The sequence below is a fragment of the Indicator indicator genome, chromosome 28 (genome assembly GCF_027791375.1).
Source record: "Indicator indicator isolate 239-I01 chromosome 28, UM_Iind_1.1, whole genome shotgun sequence".
NCBI classification, from domain to species: domain Eukaryota; kingdom Metazoa; phylum Chordata; class Aves; order Piciformes; family Indicatoridae; genus Indicator; species Indicator indicator.
In genome coordinates, this window is record NC_072037.1 from 13,549,293 (window position 1) to 13,570,588 (window position 21,296).

Consider the following 21,296-nt stretch of genomic DNA (forward strand, 5'->3'; position numbering starts at 1 on the left):
CTAGCTGGTGTCGGCCTGTTTGATTCTCAGCAGGTGGAAATGATGAAAAATACAGTGATGAATCAGCCTCTAAATATCACTTTCTGCATGGAGACTGCTGCTGTGCTGCTATGGATGAGCAGGCAGCAATTTTCTAATTAAAGAACCATGCACTGAAATGTCTTTTGCTAAGTTGGTGTCTTAGCTGCAGGACCCCTGCCCTTTGTGTTCAGAGTTGCTTGGGGAGGCTTCACTTTTCTCTGGGTTGTATATGGAGGTCAAGTGGTTGTACACATCAAGTAGTTTAACCGGAGACAGCTGCTCCATCTGTATTGGAGATGATCAGAACTCCCCATCCTTCTCCAGGGAGTGGGAGGGAGGGCTGCAGTGGGGATGTGTTGATAGATTCCAGTTGCTTGGAATGGGGGTTGGCCCTCCCTTCCTGAGGGAGGGCAGCGTTGGTGGTCATTGGCAACTGGAGGTCTGCACCATTTCCATTCTGCATAGCAAGAGGTAGAACTGCCTAATGAAAAGAGTTCACAGCCAGCCTTGGTCCCTTAAATACAGGAGAACCACTGCAGATGAGATCTAAGCTGTCTCTAAGAAAAGAGCCTCTGTCTTCAGCTGAGTGGGAGCAGAGGGAAGGGAAGTATGTTTCTATTTGCTTCCTCCCCGAGTTCAGTTCCTTGGTCACTGGCTGTTGTGAGGCAGAAATGAAGCAGTGTCCACCTGGGCTCTATAGTTAAGTCAGGCTAAAAGTTGCTGCATTTGAGGGGTACCTTGGAGAGCCTTGAGTGTGGGGATTCCCATCCTAAACTTCCATCCTGCATGGAGTTGACTCCATCCTGAAGAGCTCTCTGTGGTGCATGGTTCTTGGTCAGAGGGTTTTCTTTGGTGTCCCAGAGCTCTCCTCCTCCTCCAGGTCAGGGCTCGGTACTCTGCAGCTCCTGAGAGGTTCTCGTGCATTTTAAAGGCTGCACACCCTGGGTTTTCTTCACTTAAACTTTAAGAGAAAGGAGGAAGCTTTGTCTGCCCCACCCTGTACTTCTGTGGGCTCTCTTGTCCCAGTTCCCCTGCACTCTGGCAGGTTTCCAGAGGGAATGAGGAGGGACCTGAATCAGTCATGTGTGGATGGAAGTGGTGGTGGCAGAGCTGGGATGGTGATGGGGCAAAGAGCAGGGTGCAGTGGGGTGAGGGTGAAGGCTATGCTAGCAGCTCTGGAGCTAGGAGGAGAGCGGGAGTGCAGCCCTGCCGTGCTTTGCAATCCAGGACCCCAAGTCTGCCGAGTGAAGCCATCTGGACCCCATTAGGGACATACCAGGCTCTGCCTCTGAAGAAAGGAACCGAAACTCAGAGAGCCTTAAAGGGCCCAGCACTGCATGTCAGCAGGGACACATGGCTGTGGCTGATCCCAGGGGGACTGAAGGGGTGTGCTGGGGAAGAAAAGAGCAGGCTAGGCCAGGCTGGAAAGTTGGCTCCCCGCTCTGCCTTGCTTCCAGGAGCATGTCTGGGCTCTCATGGCTTTCTTCTGATAAGCCAAACTCTGGCCCCATGATGAGCAGCCCCACAGAAAGCTGGAGACCCTCCTGAGGTACCTACATCTCCTGCACCCTGGCCAGCAGTGGGAGGGAGAGGCAGGGAGGAGCCTGCTTTAGCTGCTGCCAAAACAAAGCTAGATGTCCTTGCTCAGGGAGGCCCCAGTGTCCCCAGGGCTGCAGCTGCAGCATACTGACAGCTGCTCAGTGAACATCACACCGTACAAAAATTTGACTGGAAGAATCCTTCTGTCTGGGTCCCTTAGGACCTGCACAATACCCATTGCTCTCCAGGGCTTAACCTGCTGCTGGAGAACAGGGTCTGTGACCTGGGCTAGGGCTGCTGGGGCTGTCGTAGGCACAACACAGTGAGCACTGTGCTGAGCAGTTCCTATTAGCAGAGCTTGCTGCCTGCTGCACCCCTGAGCCCTCTGCTCTCTGAAGGTGGCACTTCCTGCCAAGTGTTTGCACAGCTGGGCAGATGGATGTGTCTGCTGTTCCCTTTGGGAATTTCTGTGTGTACAGTACAGATGGGGCTTACTCAGGTAAATCATGTGCTGGAAGTCTGGGGCTTGTAACAGCAGGTTGCTAGTGGGAAGAATGTGGCCTGATCTGCTGGGGTGGTGTCCAGGTGGCTCATGCAGTGTCAGTGCTCTGCAGTCCTGTCTGTGTACCAGAGGGTGGGTGTGGGGTTTTAGGTACCTTCAGGTGGGTGCTACATACTCCTTTTACATTGTGTTGGTTCCTGCTGCATCAGCTGTGCTTGAGCTCTTCCTCTGTCTTCATGCCTTCTCTTTTGATTGAAGTGCAAAGACATTCCCTCCTGTGCTAGGGAAGATGTGACCTTATTGACTGTCACCAGATGGTTGCTTATTCTGTGCCTGTCAAGGTCTTGTACCCAATTCTAGTTTATACATAAATGCATTGATCAATACTGAAACTGTTCCAAATTGCACACACATGCACTCCTTTCTCTTCTCTCCCACCTCAACTGTCTATGTCCTTGAGGCTCAGCTCAGCTTGTAGAAATCCTTTTGTCTTTGCTTTGATGCCGACAAGTCATCAGAAAGTTGCTGTGACATGTCTGGCTGTGGCCAGGATTTTGCATTCAGCTTGTTTAAAGGCCCACAGGAGCAGGTCTGCTCTGAGGTTCTTCCTCTCTTGCTTCCACACTGCTCTCAGGTGCTCTCTGGAACATGTTCCTTCTCTTTACGTCCTCTATGGAACTCTCATTCATTCATCTCTTTTCACAAGTCCATGTTTTCTTACGGATAATATCTCAGTCCTAATTGGTCCTCTTTTATGCTTTCACTCAGTTTCTCTTCTTTCTTTTCCAGATAAACATCAAAGCAAACACAACTTTCAGGGCATTCAAGCTTCCAACTTTCAGTCCTTTTTGGGTGTTTCTTTATGTTAAGAAGCAGCATTCTTTGCCCTGTGAATCCCCTCTCTCCAGGCTGTGGCTGCTCCTGCCTTCTTGGGTCACACAGGGCAGTTCTAGGTCCAACAGGCCTGCAGGTTTGTCTGCACAGGTTGGCATGTCCAACACAAAGCATCCTGGGCACAGCTGCCCCTGGGACAACTGCTTGAAGCTGAAAGAAATAAGGGGATAAGAGAGATGGAGGAATAAGAGGGTTGTGAGTAGGCAGGTAAAAGTGATCACCAAGCGTGGCTCTCCTAGGCTGAGGGGTGAGGGAACTTAGCATGCAGCTGTCCCCACAGCCCACCCTCTCCGAGCATGTCCCTCTGCCATGCAGGTGGTGCTGTCCCCATGCAGCACTGGCAGCGTGTGGTGTATCCCAGCACAGCCTAACCAATGTGCAGACTACTGTACAATCTTGTAGTCCTGAACAGGTAGTCTGAACACTGGGCAGACGGAGTGGAGCCTCTGCGATCTGCTCTCCGGCTATCAGCAGCTCGTTAGTCCCTTCCTCTCCCTGCTTTTGGGATGGGGTTTTGAGGTCAGAGCTGGGGTGAAAGAAAGTCCAAGTCCTGAAGAAAAAAACATTGTCCTGTGGCAACTGGAAAGAAGAAGTATTTCCAATTTGGAACAAGCTTCCAAGCTCTGTCCTCTTGCAGTGCTGGTGTCTGGCTGGTACCTGGTTCCCACCTGGAATATGCTGCACCTTTTTGGAAAGAGAGAAGAAAGGGGCGGAGGGGGGGAGTCAATTACTGCTGTTGAAGGAGGAGATGCTGTGAAGTTCTGGCTGTCACCCAGGTGTGCAGAACTTGTTTCATTCAACTCCTTTTCTTCCCTGTAGAGCTGTGTGGGAGGATTCCCAGGCCGCATGCACCCTCATCTCCTTCTGCCCAGTCCTGTGCCCGCAGATCAGCTCTTTGCCTGGGGTCTGGAGCAAACAGGACCAGCTTTGCTTCTAAGCTCTCAAAGGCATCTTTGACCCACCTTGGCCAGTTGCCTTTGCAGCTCATCTCAGGCTACTGCAGGAGCAATCCACATCCCCGCTTTTTCTCACCCCCATTATGTCTGGCATTTCTGAGCCTCCCTCCCTCTTCTGGTTTTTGCTCCCTCCCTTCTTGCTTCCCTTCTGTCCCTCTGCCTCAATTGACGTGGCAGTGGAAAGCTGACTGGACTCGAGGGAGGAGCTTGCTGGCTGCTGGGAAGGCCGGAGGCTGGCAGGAAGCAAAGGCGGCTGAGGGCTGGGGTTATGCGGGGGAGAGGAAGGGTCCCTGCCTGTGTGGATGCTGGAGGAATGCCGCTGCTGGCTGCGGCTCCCGCGCTCTGTAGCAATTCCAGATGTTGGCTCCTGCGGGCTGCTCCCTCTCCCTGGTACTGCAGGGATAAAGAGGGCTTTATGTGACCCACATGGCCCTCATCTCTCATGTGGACGTTGGTGACAGTTAAAGATTTGTGGCCCAAAATAGGAACACCCTTTGGCTCTGAGCATGCACTGGGGAGGGGTAAGCAGCCTCCTGTTCTTGGAGGTGTGCAGCACTTTGTGTTGTCCTTAACCGCATCAAAGCAAGTCAAATACCTGGGGTGGTTCATGCCTGCCCTGGCACAGGGACTGGTGTAGAAAGAAATGCCAGCAGTCCTTTGCAAGGGCTGGTGGGCATTGCTGTGACCTTCAAGAGGTTTTGGGCACTGTAGCCCCTCTTGGGCTACTCAGTTTCTACCTGTGCTGTCTGATGGACCCTGCAGTGGTTCCCAGGGCTGCACTTGGCTGCAGGGTTGACTGCACAGCATTTAAGCTGATGGGAATGAAAAATCTTTTTGTGCAAGTGTGTTGATTGCCATTGTTGTGCTTTCTGAGCCAACAGCAGTGGTTTTGATTAATCATACAAGTCCAGGCTTAGTGTCCATAAAGCTTTTGAATTAAATCAGCTTAAAAAAAAAATCTTAGGACATGTTGTTTAAGTAGAAGCAGTGCAACTTTCTGGTGTAAACAAGCCCTTACAGCTTGCTTGGAGCAGTAGTTGCATTGTCCAGTAAATTCTGCTCTTGGGGTAGAATTTAAGTGGTCCAGGAGGGCTGTGTTTTGGAAAGGTGGTCTCACGATGCATGCATTTTGTGGTAGGACTTAGGGCTTGCTGGAGGACTTGCAGCTCCTCTGATGTCTGTTTTCTTTGCACAGACAAGAAGCAGAAGAGGCTTGGTAATGTGGTGGTTCAGCTCAGTGCTCAGCTAACTTGCTTTCCAGTACTCCAGGCTGTTTTTCAGACTTCTTCCCAGTAATCGTGTGGTGTGTCTGTGTTCATGCAGTGTGCTTATTATCAGTTATGATATTAACACTTTTTAATTTGAGTAGAGTTCTGTTGCAGGAGTTCCCAAGATGCTGTACACTTGTTTGACACAACTTCACTGGGACTCCAGGCAGCTCTGGGCCAGGTTTGTTTGTACCAGAGTGCTTTACACCTTACAAGAAGGAAAGAAGATGAAGAGGTTTAAGCAAGATGAATGTCTCCTAATTTCACATGGTCACCAATTAGAAAAATGGTAGTGCTCTTTCTCCCATATCCACAGATCCCTGTCTCTGTGCAGGAGGTGTTTGTCAGAACAGCTACAGGGAAACCTTTAATTAGTTTGTTTGTGTTCTAAATGCAATCTGAGACCTAATAATTCAGCCAAATACTTTCTTGTACTGTGAGAGCCAATTTCCAACCTTAGGAGAGCCCACACAGGCATGTCAGCTTTGTTTCACATGTATCTAAGAGTAGGAAAAGTTACCTTGCTGTTGAGGCAGCTGAGTGGAGGAAATGCTTTGAGTCAGGACCGTGCTTGCTAGCCAGTGTGGAGCATCTAGATCCTGCTTTGCATGAGTACTTCTAATGCTTCACTGCCTGTCCTTGGCCTCGTGGCTCTGCAGATGAGCTTCCACCCAACAGGCCGTTTTTACATAACCAGGACTCTGCTGCTGAGAGAATTTTGCCTGATTTTTTTTTTTCTTCCACTTATAGAAGAGCTATCTTGTGAGCAACATCAGCCTCTTGGGACCAGGCTGAGGACTTTGAATATAGTATTTCATAAACTCCTAAACTACTTTTCTGTTTCAGTGTGTGCTGGCTCTTCCTTCTCCTCCCCATACTCTGAGTCTGGAAAGCTAGAGAGAGAAGCCCTTTTCCCCTCTTGGCCAGGATGCTGTACAGCCAGAGCACATACTGCCAGATTGCTAACATATGGGCAGAGGGCTCTGCCAAAGTTTTGAGAGGCTCAGCCCTTGGCAACTCATTCCATGCTTTCCTGTCTCTACACTCAGGAAATTAAGTCAGTGTTGATATAAAACAGGCTGGTTTGAAATCTGAGAAGCTGGAAAGCCTGAAGTGGTGGGGGACTAGGAGGGGGAGAGGTGAGGAGAAATGGAGAGCAAGCCTGAGCTGGTCATGGTGTGCATTGCCTTGCAGCAGGCATGGGCTGGGAGTTCCTTGCCTTGCGCCAGTGTCCTCCATTTGTTTTTTCCTCCTGCCTCAGAGTCCCAGCACTGATGGTTTGTGCTGTAAAGCAGGTACAGGCCTCTTGGAGAGATCAGCAGTGTTTATGCAAGAGCTAGGAAGGGGTGAAAGTCAAAAGCTTGGCAAGGAGCATGTATTTCCTTGTCTGGGACAGGGGATTCCCTTACCTTCTTGCCTTTTTCTCCTGAAGAATAATTAAACCAGCATAATAGTAACCCAAAGTAGTAATGGAAGCTGTTCATGGCTTATGGAAACTGAAGTGCTCTGTGTGACTCTGAAAGCAGGACCTGGCTGACAGAAGTCCAGTCACAAAAATGCTCACCCACCTCTCACCTGGACTGATCAACAATATTGAAATATCCAGGGAAATTTGCTTGGAAGATCTCCCCTGCTTATGTAGCCTGGCATCTTTGAGAGAGAATGGAGAGTTTGGCAGCTAGTGATCTCTTCTATTTTGTAAATGCTGGCTTCAGGGATACTCCTGAATTCCTATATTTTGTAATGGACTGGTGCAGTTTGGTCTTGGGCATGTCTGAGCTCTGTAGTCTCTGGTATCTTTAGCAAACTCAAGCTGATTTAACTGCAACTAAAGAGGATGTTAGGCTGGACTTGCCACACTCTTGAGTGTTTGAGCTTAGCAGCTTTGTGATCCTGATCTACTCTTCAGGATCCCTGCTCACTGACTGTTTTCCATTCCTGTTTCCCCTGGGAGCAGTCACGTTTTGTAGTTTCCAGCTAAGGAAGGTCTATAAACAAAGACGAAGCTCACAAGGGGACAGTCCCACGCATGCTTGAACACAGGAATGTGCTCTGTTTCCCTTTAGTCCTGGATGGCTGCATGCTGCCGTCGGGAGCCGGTGTGCTGGCTCCCTCTCTTGCTGTGCTGGGGAATGGTACCCAGCTGGAGCAGGACATTCCAAATGGGGCCTTGAACCAACCTCACTTCTGGTGATTTGCTGTGGACCCAGGCCTGACACCAAGCAAGGAGAATGTTTTCTGACTTTGGTCCTGACTGCACACATAGCAATTAAGAGAAAGTTTGTTAAAGGGTGATGCCTAATATAAAAAATGTTGAGGTTGGGTTTTTGTATGCCTTGTTCTGTGTTCAGCTGGAGACATCTTGTAAGAAGCAGACTGGGGGGTTGTGGATGCAGTTACTCTGAAAAACAGGTCCCTTCAAGCTGTCTTAGGCTGGTCAGTGAAGTTTCAGACACTGACTAAGCAGTGACCTGGTCCCTATTGCTTCCCTTTCTGATGATTCAGAGCATGAGATTTTCATTAATCAGCAGAGTTGATTTTTTTTGTTTGTTTGTTTGGGGTTTGTTTGTCATTTTCAACACAGAAGGTCTTCAGGTAACCCTACAGTAACCTGTATGTTGTAGTCAGACCTGGTGTTTGATCTTCTGTTGCTTAATTAATACTTTTAAAGGGTTCACAGTAACGAACAAGAGTGTAGGACAGTGACAAGATGAAGTGGAAAAGTCAGCTTTAGTGAAGAGATGATCTTCAGCTGATCCAGAACTTCTGTGTCAAACCAGCTGCTCCATCCTGTGCCTGCCTTCTCCTGACCCTGGGTATAGACCTGTAGTGCTCCAAGTAAGACACTGAGGTGGCACAAGTGGGGCTGCTTGCCCCTTCTCTGACCAGCAGCATTGTTGCTCCCCATTAACGCTGTCCTGAGAACAGGGATCAGAAGGCTTCCCCAGGCACACCTGCTCTGGGTGTCAGTGGCTGCTGAGGGACTTGGTGCTGACTGACCCCTTGCTGGGAAGAGTGAGGACCTGGATGCTGACCACAGCCTGGGGAACTGGGACAATGCCATGCTGGTGCCTGCTCCTGAAGGAGTGAACAGGGCAGGCTTGTTGGGCCATGTCACAAAAGCAGTCAGGAAGTAAAAATCCTCTTTCTGGAGGTTCTATTTTTCTCACACAGAGGACCTGGGTTGAGAATGTCTCTCTGGTGATGCTAATTGACTCCTGTGCTGGCAGGGTAGAGGCTAGGCTGGAGCAGTGAGTGACTGGTTTGTGATCTCTTCTCCAGGAGAAGGAGAAGAAGTATATGTTACCAGTGGATAACCTGAAACTGCGAGATGTTGAGAAGGGCTTCATGTCCAGCAAGCACATCTTTGCTCTCTTCAACACTGAACAGAGGTATGCTCACATCTCAACATAACAAGCTAGTGAAGGTTTATTACAAATAATCTGTTGAAGGACAGACTTTATGTAATATGGGATAGGAGAGAGCAGAGACAAGTGTTGAGGAACAGCTGTCCAGGAGAGGTGTGCATTTCCAAGAAGATGAAGAACTTCAGAAAAGGAAATATGACTTCATTTCTTCTGGTGTACCGGATGTGCCCCCCTTCCAGTCTTCATCAGTGCATGGTCTACAGCATGACCTTATTCTTCAGCTATTTGCTGTGGTTTCCTGGGTCTGGCTGTGACTGGAATATATATTTATAATCAATGTTCTTGGTGAGTGAAGAGGGAAAGCTGTAGGAGATTGCTGGACCTGCCAGGCTGGGTACCCTGTGAGCAGAATTGAAAAGGGAATCTCTTCCAGGACAGGTTGAAACTGGGGCTTTTAGGGTAGGGCTGAAGGCTCAGGACAGGGACACACACAACTGATCTGAGGCAAAGTTGCTCGTGAAAAATTAAAAATTCATGAGGATGCTAGCAAGAGACTAAGGGTATCTACCTTAAAATGATAGGAAGGTTCCCTGGTCATTGACTTATTTGCCAAATATGGGCAAAACTCTGTTTTGCAATAGAGGAGAATAAATGGTTTGCCTTTCAGGAATGTTTACAAGGACTACCGGCAGCTGGAGCTGGCCTGTGAGACCCAGGAGGAGGTGGATAGCTGGAAGGCTTCGTTCCTTCGTGCAGGAGTCTACCCAGAGCGTGTTGGGGTAAGTTACAGCCAGAGCAGCAGGATGAGAGGGAGCGCACAGTGTGTGTCTTGAGAAGGGTATCTGTATCCTCTTGTATTAAAAATAAGGCCATGAATGTATTTTTTCCTTATTCCTGAGGTGAAGATATTTTGGAACCAGAATTTAAACTTTTGGTATGCCCTGGTGTTTCCTTTAAGGAAACTTGGGATAAAGTAACTGTCCACTTCAGATGGGAGATAAAGTAGCCAAAGGTTGCCTTTCTAGCTCTCTTGTTTCGTGGGCACTAAGTTCCCAATATAAGGAGGACATTTAACTCCTAACCACTGAGTGGTCAGTGTCCACTCCCTTTCCACATGCAATTGCAAAGAGATGTCCTTTGAAATTTTCTTTTGCTTGGCAGATATCTTAATATGCTACTTTTAACAAGACCTCTTATCTCTTCCCTTAACCTTGTCCCACCACACTTGCTGTCAGCATTATGCTCTGCTTTAAAAGCCTGTTCTAGAGAAGGGTGGTACAGGTGCCTGTTCAAAGCCTTCCTCTTCTTCTATGAGAGGAAACTGCTGCAAACAGCTCTCATTAGGAAAGTGGTAATGGGAATTTGTTTCTATTTGCTGTTTCTAATGGACTTCTTGCATTCGTCTTTCCTGATACACTTGAAGGTTGTGGGGTTTGCCTTTAACTGACAAACTGAAGTGGTGTTAAAAAAAAGAGCATTAGGGACTGGACCTTACCAGTGACATGACTTCAAACTGGCTTTGGACCAGTCAGGGCCTCTTAAACACATGCCGGTGAAGGCCATGTGCTACCTGGGTGTGCGGATGGGAGCACTGCCAGGCTGAGTGCCTCAAACCTTGGCTAGCAAATAAGCAGCAGCCCTTGCAGGTAAGTAAATTGTTCTTTGCCAGCACTATGGATTCCTTTGAAGAGCATCCAATGTGGATTTTCAGTTCAGCTCAGCAGTTCAATTATTCCTCTCCCAGGACAATCTGTTGATGTGTTTTTAGTAGTTTACTTGTTCAGTGCAGTTATGGCATCTTCTCCACATTCTGAGACCAACTAAGTCTTCTATTTTTTTGTCCCTTTTTGTTTTAATTTTTTCCACATATGCTCAAACTGGCCTGCCAGGACAAGGACAAAGTAAGTCTGACCCTATCTGCCTGTGTTGCCCCCTGGGGCTCTCACCAAATAGTTCTGTCTTGTTTTGGCCTTTTGTCGCAGTTTCCTGAGAGGCATTTGCTTGTCTCCTTCTTTGTACTTTCTGTTGGTCACTGCTGTTTGTTTCTGTTCTTGGCTTAGTTTTCCTTTTTTTTTTTTTTTTTTTTTTTTAATTTCTCCCTTTTTGTATGATGAATCTTGTTGCAAATTTATTTTGGGGGGTTTGACCCTCATGTTTTTAAGTTGTCCTGTTTGACATCTGCTTCCTTTACTTCATCTCTCACTGAGACTTTCTATTCCTTCATTCATTGTGTAGGATCTTCCCAGGAATAGCTCAAATGAACAAAAGAACTTGCCCTCCCTCATACATTTTTCTTCCCCAAAACAAAAGCTAAGCAATTTCCTACACTGCTGCAAATCCTTCAGACTGGGACAGTTTAAAAGAAATTTTTGATTTTTTTTAAATTTGTAAAATCAAGGGGGTTTATGTTTTGTGTTGTTTTGGGGGTTGTTTTTGTTTTTAAATAAGTATTGAGAAAGCAGTCTTTGGTGCTTTACTGTTTTGAAACTGATCCCAAGTGGATAAGCCTTGGTGACTGCTTGTTGTCAAACAGCACAGTCCAGGTTTTATCTCACAGAAAGCTAAACAGTGCATTTCAGGCAGACAGGAAGATTTCTTCTGCTTGGCATGAAAGAATTATGACTTACGATGCAGGATTTGCAGTTAAGGTGGTCAGGAAGTTTTTCTACTTTACTCCTTCTGTTAGCAGTCTGACTGAGGTAAGCAGAGTTATTTCTTCTCTCTGTATCAGTTCCCTCATTTGTATAGCGAGGATAAAGATGCAGTGTGTCGGAGCCTGCAAGGCTTCATTTATGGTGAATCTGGGCAAACCCAACTCAGATGAAGAATGTTTCAGGAAGCTATAAACATTAAAAGTAAAAATACAGCTTTGAATATTCACTGAAGCCATAATCTGTGGATGTTGTTCAGGAGCCCCTCTTGCCTTTCACCTTTGCGTAATAGCTTTCTGCTAAGAGAGCAGCTTTGTGTTAAAGCTTCTCAGCTGTGGGCTGGAGAAGTCTATACAGGCTGAGCTGTGCATTGACAGTCACAGCTTAAAGTGTAAGTTTCAAGAAGTTTTATTGCATGTGCTTCTTGCTTATTCCCTTCTTCTCTTAGCTCTCTCACGAAAAACCGATTTTGTGTTACACTGAAGAACCAATCTGTTTCTGCTGCTCTCTGCAGGCCAGTGAAGCAGAGGAGAATGGATCAGACAGTTTCATGCACTCCATGGACCCTCAGTTGGAGAGACAAGTAGAAACAATCCGGAACCTGGTGGATTCCTACATGGCAATTGTCAACAAAACCATCAGAGACCTCATGCCGAAGACAATCATGCACCTCATGATAAACAATGTACTTACTGTGGCCGAGGGATGTGGGGAGGCGGGGAAGGGGGGAAAAACAGGGAGGGAGAGAAGGAAGGAAAGAAACTGAAGGCAGCTCAGAAGGAAGAAGAGGTGTGGATAGAATGGAGCGTTTGGGAAAGATGGAAACCGATTCCCTCTTTGTGCTTGTTTGCAGACCAAGGACTTCATCCACTCGGAGCTGCTGGCCAACCTGTACTCCTGTGGTGACCAGAACACGCTGATGGAGGAGTCTGCAGAGCAGGCACAGCGGCGTGATGAGATGCTGCGCATGTACCACGCCCTGAAAGAAGCCCTCAACATCATCGGGGACATCAACACCAGCACCATCAGCACCCCCATGCCACCACCGGTGGACGACTCCTGGCTGCAGGTGCAGAGCGTACCATCCGGACGCAGGTACTAGAGGCTCAGGGGGAGAGCCCCAAAGACCTGCCTGACGCCTCTTTGGTGGCTAGCTGGGGCCTCCTACTGAGACAGGGAGTCCTCTTGCCCTCTTTTCCCTGTGGGTGAAGAGTTCTGAGATCTGTTGGGAGGCTTCTGGGCCTTGAAAACTGTGTAGGGCTGCTGCACCTTTACAGAGGAGTTGGAGGCTTCTATGCCTTTGGGTTAGGTGGGACCTGAAATAGCTTTGAAGGCAACCTGGATCCTGCTGTGGCCCTTGAAAACTAAAGGATGACACCTAAAGCAACATGAAGCTAAAAGAAGGAGCACAAAGACAGCATGTGGGGACCTGATGGTGCTGCAGAGGGATCCCAGGGCTGTTGCTGCAGTTGAATTTTTCTGTTTGTTTGCCAGGTCTCCTACGTCCAGCCCCACGCCGCAGAGGAGGGCTCCCGCGGTTCCCCCTGCCAGACCTGGGTCTCGAGGCCCAGCTCCTGGACCACCTCCTGCTGGTGGGTCCACACTGGGTGGTGCCCCTCCTGTGCCCTCCAGGCCAGGTGCCTCTCCTGATCCCTTTGGGCCCCCACCTCAGGTTCCTTCTCGGCCTAATCGTGCTCCTCCTGGTGTTCCCAGGTAAGTCCTGAGTGCTGCTCTGCACATGGGCTGTGGTCAGCAGCCTGGGCAGTGCTTCACCTGACTGGGCCACAGGAGAATGGAGTGCATGGTGTGGGTGCACTCTTGGACTATTTAATTGGGCTCATGGGCAGGAGTATTTTTGTCTTCTGAGATTTTATTGTACAGATGTGGCAATGCCAAGGCAGCTCTTGGGAGCAGAAGGGCACCTCTGCTCTGAGCAGAGCTTGAGGAAAGAGGGCTGTGTGCCCAAGGGCTTTGTTAAAGCAATCTACTGATGCCTCTGCTCACAGAAGGTGGTCACCAGAACAGTCACAAGGCTGGAGTGGCAGTGCACCTTTCCAGGGAGTTCCCCTCTGCACAGGGCTCCCCTAATTCTGAAATTGCCCCTCTGCTCCTGGCTCAGAGAAGTTCAAGGTGAGCTGGAGAGACCTTCATCAAAGCTGTTCAGATGGGTTTTTTTGACTAGGAGAATATTGCTGTGTCACTGGCAGGGCAGTGGGGATGTTTTAGGCACTTGTGTTGCTTCTGTAATCAACTTGAACATTTTTAAGCCTAGAGGGTTCAAGTCATGTGGCTTTGCTTTCCATTAGGAAACTTACTTCCTTTCCTGTTCAGTCACTTCAGACACACTTCAGTATGATGAGGAGGGATTTTTCTGCGTGCAGCTGAGCAGGACTTAGGCAGCAGCCTAGGGGCAGGAACGCTTCTGTGATGGGAATTTGGTCACCCTGTGCTCTCACTCATACGTGGTGCTGCCAGACTCGAGGGAAAGTGTTCTCTGCCAGGCTGTATTCAGTTTCGAGGTGGATGAGTCCAAAGAGGTTATAAACCAGCTTGGTGTGTGCAAATGATTTTACTTTCTGGGTGCCCTTGCCTCGGTCCTTACATGCATCTTGGTGAGGCTCCTGCAGTGGCCCGTCTGCACGTGCAGCAGTGTTGTCCCAGGAGCTGCAGTCCTGCTGGTGGCATCTGTGGATATAAGCATGCTTCTGCTGTGTATTTTGGCTCTTGCTTCTTGTGATCCTGCTCTTCCATCTACTGTTGCTTTGTGGTTTTGGTTTTAGTATAGTTATGCTTCTTTCTGTCTCCATCTTCTTCCATTCAGTTTCATTTCTTCACTCATGAAAAATATTCTATATACCAAGTCATCATGGTAGGATTTCCCCAATGGGCTGGAATGAATTGGCCTTTTTTGAAAAATCTGTCACAGCCTCTCTGAACAGCTTTTCTGTCCTGAGCATGAGGTGGAAGGGTTTAGGGGAAGGTAGGGAATAGTATAGGAGCAAAGGAAGAGATGGATTCATACTTAACTGAGCCACCCCTTGCTTTGGAAGGAGAGGTGGTAGGTTGGATTGCATGCTGCTGACTGTCCTGATCTGGAGTTGAGAGTGTAATTCCAGAAGCTGTGAAATGATGCTCATTCTCTGATCCCCCTCTCTGATTCTTTCAGTTCATAGACTCCTCTGGATCCTGACACCAGCTTGTCATTTGAATTCACTGATGATTGGAGAATTTCCAATGACAAGGGACTCTTTCCCTTCCTCTCCTGTATATAGAATAAGAATGTTCCCTGCTAGCACTTGGACCCAAGTCCTTCTGCCATGGGTGAACGGATGCCATCTCCATCACTGCTTTTTTAACACCTATCTTTTCCCTTGCTAAAGGGCTACACTCTTGTGTGTGTGAGGAGCAGAGCTCTTGTGTAAGCAGTGAGTGGACTTTGCTATGGGAGCTGGTGTCGTGTACAGACCTGGAAGTGCATGGTGGTGGCTGGATGATTTTAAGAATCAGTGTCCCTCTACTTTGCTCATAAACGCAGTTCTGTAGACACTTTCATGTACAAACTCTGCAAGGTCCATTTCCTTGGCACAGAAAGGTTTTCCTGTATGTAATTAAGGACGCTCAAAACAGGACCTTCCATCCTGCCTCTGTAATTTATTCAGTCTGCTGTGGAAGTCCATACTGCCAAATACACATCTTTGGGATCTGGAAGTTAGAAACAGTGTAAGGACCTATCTGTGTGCAGTGAAGGACTGCATTTGGATTAGATGTCTATTGGAGCTGTGCAGAAGGATTTCCTCTGGGAAAGAAAATGGTGAAGAGACTCCTCCAGGTATTTAGGCTCTTCAATTTAAAATAGTTTTATAGATACTTAAGTGAAAGAGCTTAGTTGAACTGGGAGGAGAAGGAGAAATAAGAAGGTTCAAGTGTGAGAATAACTTATCCATTGGAAAAATCTATTGAAGGCATTAATGGGTTTTCTTCAGAGAGCTTCATGGCTTGAATTCTTTAGGAGGTCAGAGTAGCTGATCTCATGATTGTGACCTTCAAAATATAAGCCTTCACCTGATTATTTCCTTTTTGGGTGCTCAGGACTGCACATGTTATCTCCCATTTTCCTGAGCTGTTTGTTTCAACTCCAGCAGTCAGTGTGGTCAGAGGCAGGAATCTTCAGTGGGAGCCAAGCTGCCATTGCCCAGCTGGTGTGTGCTGATACCTAGGTCTGGCACTGACCAGCAGGTATGAACATCAGCCTGGATGTGTGAGGGGACTTGATGGGTGAGTGAGCAGTGGGCTGGTAGGTGTGTGAACAGAGAGATGTTGTTCAGCACCCCCCTGTGCACAGCAGGGTTCTGGATGTGTGCAAAGGTGAGGCTGTGGCCGTGTGTGTGAAGTCCTGCATGGCAGAGGGCAGCCCTGCCCAGCACTGCACACTGGTGCTGTGTTCTGGGGGGGAAGTGTGCATGTGTCTCTGTTCCACCTTCCTGACAGTCTGTGTGGCCTCTGCCTTGAACTGTCTGAACTGCCATGTTGATTTCATGTTGTCTTTCAGAATCACTATCAGTGACCCCTGAGGACTGGCAGCCACGGTACGTTTGCACTCTCTCTGCAATGCATGAGTCATTGTGTCCCCATCCTTCTTTCCTTCCTTTTGCAGCTCACCTCTGCTGCCTACTTCTTGTATTAGCAACAGAGTCCCTTGTCCAGTGAACCACCTCTGTCATGATCTCATCAAGGGAGGAGTCTTGAACAGGAAAACTGGCTCATCAGAGAGAGAGCAGCTGCTTGAGCTGCCAAACAGGGAAAGCCTCAGTACCCGCTTTAAGGTCACTAGAGGACCCTTTCTCTGCTTCCAGACAGAGGAAGTGGGATAGGGGAAGGAGCTCTGGCAACAAGGTATAAACTCTGAGTGTTTTTCATTTGGTTTGTTCACACTGACTGGGAGATCAGCTGAATGAACTCTGTTTTGATATGTCAAGCTCTGTTAGGATCAAGATAGAGACTTGGGGAGCTGTTAGTTCAGACTCCTTATACCCTAATGTCTGGCTGAAGGAGTGCTCCCATCCTCACTGTGTCCCTAGTGCTCATGGAAGGCAGGAGGAGTTTGGATCATTAATATCAGGGCTTCCGTATGTGAGTACAGGGTAACTATGGCATGGACTGTTCCCTGTTACCCTTGTGTCCCATCATCACCCTTTCCTTGTTCTCCACTTGACCCTTTGCCTTCTAGGTTACTCTTCTGCTTCCATTCAAACTCTCCTCTACCTCCTACCTCTGTGAGAGGAGGGGTTTGGTGACCCATATTCCCTGAACACTCTGCCCTGAGCTCCTGGCTGTTTCCCTTTCCTACCTCTCCCTGCATTTTGTTCAGTGATGTAGCAGGACACTGGGCAGACCCCTGTGTATTGTGCTGGTCCAACAATTCTTAACAACCCTTCCTTGCCCTGTAAATGCTGAGAGCAGGAGTGTGCAGAGGGAGTTACAGCAATTTTGGAGTCTCTTTCTGGGAACCTCCAGCCTTTGTTGACAAAGGGGTAGAGAGAGCAGAACAGGGCAGGTGTGGGGGTTTGAAGCCCTTTCTCCCTTTGCCTGTGGATGTTGTTTTTTGAAGTGACAGGTCTGACTGGGAGAAGTGCAGCATAGCAGGTCCTGTAAATTCCCTTGCTGCTGGTTGTGGCAGACAGAACTGGGGGTGGGGAGTGTGCACTGAAATCCTGAATAGGAAGAGCAGAAGTTCAAGCCCTCATTCCTGGGCAGCAGGTTCTGATCTAGCTCCCATCTTGCGGCAGCTGATGTTTGTTACTGCTGCGTGTAACTGCAGCTGAGAGGTGCCACACCACATCAAATGCAGTGATTGTTTAGTGATCATCTTTAAGGATGTCATCTATCAACCCTCCTCATTGATATGCTGCAGAGGCCTGGAGGCAAGCAGCAGTTTTCTCCATGCCCTGTGTGCTGCAGACATCCGTGACAGCCCTAGATGTGTTTTGGTGAACAGCCTTGGAAAAGAGGCTTGCCTGGTGTCTGTACCTCATTCTGGGACTTGCTGCTGTGGGGCGTTCTGTTCTTAACCTGGCATAAAGAACACCAAGAAAATAAAAATTATAGACAAAACCAGCACCAAAACCCCCAAACAACACAAAAAAATCCCACCAGCAGCCTTAGGGAATAAATGTAACATTCCACTGTCTCTTAGAGGCTGTATCAGCAGACCTCCCTGTTAGCCTGCTGGCTCCTAGAGCTCAGTGTTCTAGTCTGGGTTTGGCTCCAAAGGCTGCCTCAAAGTGGCAGTCGCTGTGACTGAGCTCCTTGGGTCTCACAGAGGCTGCCCCTGTGAGCAAATTCTGTTCTTTCTTGTCCCAACATAGGAAAGTGACTTTTCAGTGATGTAAAAGGGCTTGGCTGGCAAGGTAGTGAGACAGACTTCAGGGGAGATGTTGCTTGAGAGACTTCTCTGTCTCATTTTATGCTGGGAAACGGTTTTCAGCCTTCTCTAACCAGCTTCTGCAAATGTCTCCAGAAAACCAGAAGAGAGAGACAACCTGTAATGTGAAACAGTGACAGCTCTTCTCCCTAGAATGCTCTGAATGCTTAGAGAAGTAAATATCTGCAAAAAATTAATCCTAGTGCATTACAAAAAAGCATCATCCTGTCTACCTGCAAATTATTTGTGCTCCTTTCAGCCTGTTTATTCTGTGGGGTCAGGTGGCCTTGCTAGCACACATTACATAGTCCAGCAGCTCCAGGAGTCCTCTTCATGTAAGCCCAGGGAGGCTGTTAGCACAACCTCTCCACACTCCTGAAACGCAAAGTAGTCCTTCATACTTCTCCAAAAATGTCTTCTAATGCCTGTGACAGTGCAGCGGCATCTCCCTGAAGGCTGAGCTGAAGTTCTGTAAGGCTTTAACTGAAGTACACAATGAGAGTAGGAGCCATCAGGTGGTTGGTATGGCTGCACTTGCACTGTGAGCCCCCTTCAGGGACAGTGCTCAGATCCCACCTCATGAGGCTCAGGTTCCCCAGCTGTAATGTCTCAATGCATGGTTTTGCTTCTTCTTTTGTTAGCTCAATACCATCGTCAGTGGTACAGGAGCAGGAACTTGACTGGCATGTTGGTGATGAGGTCTTGCAGTCCCCACTGACATTTTCTCTCTAGGAGATAACATTTGGAGATGTTTTGATGTCTGAAGGTTTTTCATGTATTGCTTCCCAAGGCAAGGAACAAGTGGTTGTAATTGTTGTGATCTGGGGCTTAACAGATAGGGAGCAATAAATTCTGCTGAGATCTAATAAGCAGGACTGTGGAGCTGCTCTGTTTCCTTTGCTAGGGTGAGGGAGCCTGCCCCAGTTTAGAAGATTCTTTCATCTCCTACCAGCATGGTTACAGACTTGTAGTCAATGCAAGCAAGACTTCTCTACCTGAGCAGAATGCACTGGTGCAAACACCTTCCTCTTTCCTCAGCCCCCAGTGTTTCCAGCAATCATCTGGGTCTCTGATCTAAAGAAAGCTCCTCAATGTATCATTATATGAAGTTGCAGACACTCCAGGGAGCATGCTTTAAAGGAAAAATGGAGATTTGACTCACTGACTAACAGAACACCCTTTATTTGTAGACTTCTTGAAGGCTGTAGTAAGAGCCTGAAGGGGTCGTTCAAATAAAGAGCTGAGAGAGATAGCAATTCCTCACAGGAAGGTGGTTCTAGAACACTTAATGCATGCAGAGGGCAAACATGTTGCTGCTCACTTACCTACCTGAAGTACCAGCAGAAGAGCTGAAATGGAATGGGGCAGCAGTGGCCAAAGTTCCTTTTATTAAAGCCAGTAGGAGCTGCATTTGCCGAGCACCAGAGCTAGAGAACTGAAAGGAGCAAGCTTGTCCCTAGCATCAAAGGTCGATGTGGTGTATTGGAACCGGGAGCCTCGGGCTTGCAGTAGCCTCCAGAGCAGGGGAAGAAGGTGCTCCTTCAGAGCAGCCAAAAGCCTCTGGCAGCAGCACAGTTCAGAGGGCCCCATCCATGCTGTGTGAGCGTCATGTGCTTGATATAGGAACTCACTGTTGTCCATGCTTCTCAACTCTCATTCCAGAGCCAGTGCGCTCACTGGTAGTAAATCTCTGCACTTCCAAATTCCAGGGGCAAAGCAAAGCTGGCTGCACGTTGCTTTCCTTCGCCATCCATGCGGTGCAGAAGGGACAGCACAAGGCTGCTGTGAAGCCGAGGCCTCTGTGGTAGAGCTGTGCTGGTGGTTTGTGCCTCCAGGTTTATTCTCTTGCTGGCTCAGGCGAGGTGGAGAAGCATGAGTGATTGTGACTGCAATTGCTATGCTAACCACAGTGTGTGTTCTCTTGTTTTGTTTTCTGCTTTTTCACAGCAGAAGGGGCCCTGCCTCACCTACTCGACCTACCATAATCCGACTGGCTGAACCGTCCCTCTTAGATTTATAACTCCAGGCTGTAGACAGCTGGTTCCGAACGCTGTGCTGGCGGCTTCCCCATTCCACCCTCCCTTCCATAGCCACAGTCACTCCTCTCATCCATCCCACATCTCTGCCTCCTGCCACCCCTTCCTGGTGTATTGTACAGCCCTAGTCTAGCGATTAAGCTCTTCCTCTCCACTCGTGCATCCTGTATTGCTTTGTGAGCTTAGAGTAGCCTCATTCTGTTGCATGGATCCCTGCAGTGCACAGGCTCCTTGGAGACAGCAGCCACAGGGTCATCTTAAGTGTAAGTGGTGGCTGTCCATCCAGTAACTTCATCTGCCTGGTCTAGTCTAGATAAGTGTCCTGCCTGCACCAGTTAGCTGTAGCACGTGGGACTGAGCTGTAGCTATTTTCTCATAGTTAAGGCAAAAGTGTGACTTAGACCAAAAAACCCCACATCATAATGTGATGCCGTTAGGAACAGGTTCGATGTTCTCTGTATTAGTTTGACTTACAAGGTGCAAAAATTCACATTGGGAATGGTGCAATCAACCTTCTATCAAAGTTGGGCAGGGAGTGGAGCTGGGGGAGCAGCAGGAATCCTGCTAGAACAAAGGCCGAGTGCCTGCATGTGGCATGGGCTGCAGCCAGACCTGCCCGAGGGCTAGGGAGGTCTCACATGTGAGGCACTGGCTCCTGCCAGCAATTGTCTTACATCATCATTTTTGGCTGACTTTCCTGAACCCAGCAGGGAGAGGGGAATAGGTACACTGCTCCCCCCTTGCAAACAGCCAAATGTTTTCAGGGAGTTTGCTGTGCAGGTTTTGGTGAAAATATTTCTGCTCCAAGCATGTCTCTCAGTGTTCCTGAGTGCTGTGGTGACTGCTGCCCTAAGCCTTCTCTTCTTGCATGTGGATGGTACCTGTTGGGGAAACTTGTAACTGTTGTTGACTGTAGCTCATCTTCTTAAGGTTTGGGTTTTGCTTTTCATGCTAAGTGTGTTCAAAAAAAAAAAAAAAAAAAAAAAAAAAAAAAAACAACTTGAGAATTAAAACTCTGTCACCCCTGTACATCTCGGGTGTTGTCTCTGTCAGAGCTGAATGAGCCACCTGTGTTGCAGGCTTTCAGCCCAGCCTGATTCATTTAAGATCCCTTACTTCACGTGCTGTTCTTCTTGATTTCCATTGTGGATCCTCTGTTGTTCTGATGCCAGTTCCTTTCTGTATTTTAACTACTGTTTTACCACTTCTTCCCTTTTCCTCTTTTTCTTTGTTTTTCTTGTCTCTAAACTCCAGCCGGCCGGGTAAGGCCAGTCCCTCCCGCCCGGAGAGCCCCAAGCCACCATTTGACCTGTAGGCCTGCTCGCTCTGAGACTGTTTGCCTGCCTCTTAGCTGTTCTGTCCTGGAATGGTCAGATGTGAACCTCACACATGGCTTGTTCTGTCTGTATCTTGTGACACACACATATCAGCTGTGATTGTAGTGAAACTGGGTTTGGTTTGGTTCTTTTTTTTTTTTTTTTCCCAGCTGCTTAAAGGAGTTAAATATATTGTAGTAATGAGAAACATATCTGTACTGTTATAAATATCTATAAATATCTATATATATGAGATGAAAAATCTATATACGTCCAAGTGTTTAAAGCCATTTGTGCTTCCATGTGGATCTTAGGAAATACTTA

The 21,296-nt window shown here is 48.1% G+C and overlaps 1 protein-coding gene across 5 annotated transcripts in view; it reads left to right on the forward strand.

The window, feature by feature from the left end:
- DNM1 (dynamin 1) overlaps positions 1 to 20,971 on the forward strand; it is a 56,765-nt gene extending 35,794 nt beyond the window's left edge. For 2 of the 5 annotated variants that reach the window (XM_054393524.1, XM_054393525.1), the window contains exons 16-22: positions 8,463 to 8,572; positions 9,216 to 9,327; positions 10,438 to 10,449; positions 11,714 to 11,884; positions 12,053 to 12,294; positions 12,694 to 12,912; positions 20,911 to 20,971. In XM_054393524.1, the coding sequence (XP_054249499.1) occupies positions 8,463 to 8,572; positions 9,216 to 9,327; positions 10,438 to 10,449; positions 11,714 to 11,884; positions 12,053 to 12,294; positions 12,694 to 12,912; positions 20,911 to 20,971 (927 nt within the window). Of the gene's footprint in view, positions 1 to 8,462; positions 8,573 to 9,215; positions 9,328 to 10,437; positions 10,450 to 11,713; positions 11,885 to 12,052; positions 12,295 to 12,693; positions 12,913 to 15,748; positions 15,771 to 19,567; positions 19,641 to 20,910 lie in introns of those variants that run through there. The other 3 variants (XM_054393526.1, XM_054393527.1, XM_054393523.1) reach the window with 2 other exon arrangements.
- Positions 20,972 to 21,296: the final 325 nt, after the last annotated feature.